The 462-nt window shown below is 61.3% G+C and overlaps 1 protein-coding gene across 1 annotated transcript in view; it reads right to left on the reverse strand.

The window, feature by feature from the left end:
• The window catches only part of LOC104162562 (sulfotransferase family cytosolic 1B member 1-like), a gene marked incomplete at its 5' end in the record, with an annotated part of 1,068 nt that overhangs the window by 225 nt on the left and 381 nt on the right, over positions 1-462 (reverse strand). Inside the window, 2 exons of the mRNA XM_009701319.1 lie at positions 12-192; positions 284-378. Of these exons, the coding sequence (XP_009699621.1) occupies positions 12-192; positions 284-378 (276 nt within the window). The remainder of the gene's footprint in view (positions 1-11; positions 193-283; positions 379-462) is intronic.

Raw genomic sequence — 462 nt, forward strand, 5'->3', positions numbered from 1 at the left:
CTGAACCCCACCTTTCCGGAGGAAGGGGGAGAGGCTGTGATCCATCAGGGCGGTGGGGACGGTCTCGTAGTTGGTGGCAGGGTTCTTCCTCATCTCCTGGAAGGAGGTGTGGTGGAGGATCCTCGCCACCATCCCCTCTGACACCTCCTTGCCCAGGAACTGCAGGATCTTCTGCACCTCCCCCTGTGGGTCCTGCGGGACAGCTGACATGGGGAGGCTGCCAAAAAGACTGGAGGGGGCAAGTGGGGTGCCCTCCCCTCCATCCCGCCCATACCACCCTCACCTTCTTCATGTCCTCATAGAAGAGGTAGAGGAGCTTCTTCTCCTGCTTCTTCTCCCACCAGCCCCGCACGTGCTCGTACCAGGACCCATAGGCCACTGCAGGATGTGGTCAAGGGGTTAGCCGAAAAGCAGGGTGGCAGAGGAGACCCTCCCCACTGGTGTTTCAGGGTGGGCACCCTT

Source organism: Cariama cristata, unplaced genomic scaffold, assembly GCF_000690535.1.
Source record: "Cariama cristata isolate BGI_N322 unplaced genomic scaffold, ASM69053v1 scaffold26225, whole genome shotgun sequence".
Lineage (NCBI taxonomy): Eukaryota > Metazoa > Chordata > Aves > Cariamiformes > Cariamidae > Cariama > Cariama cristata.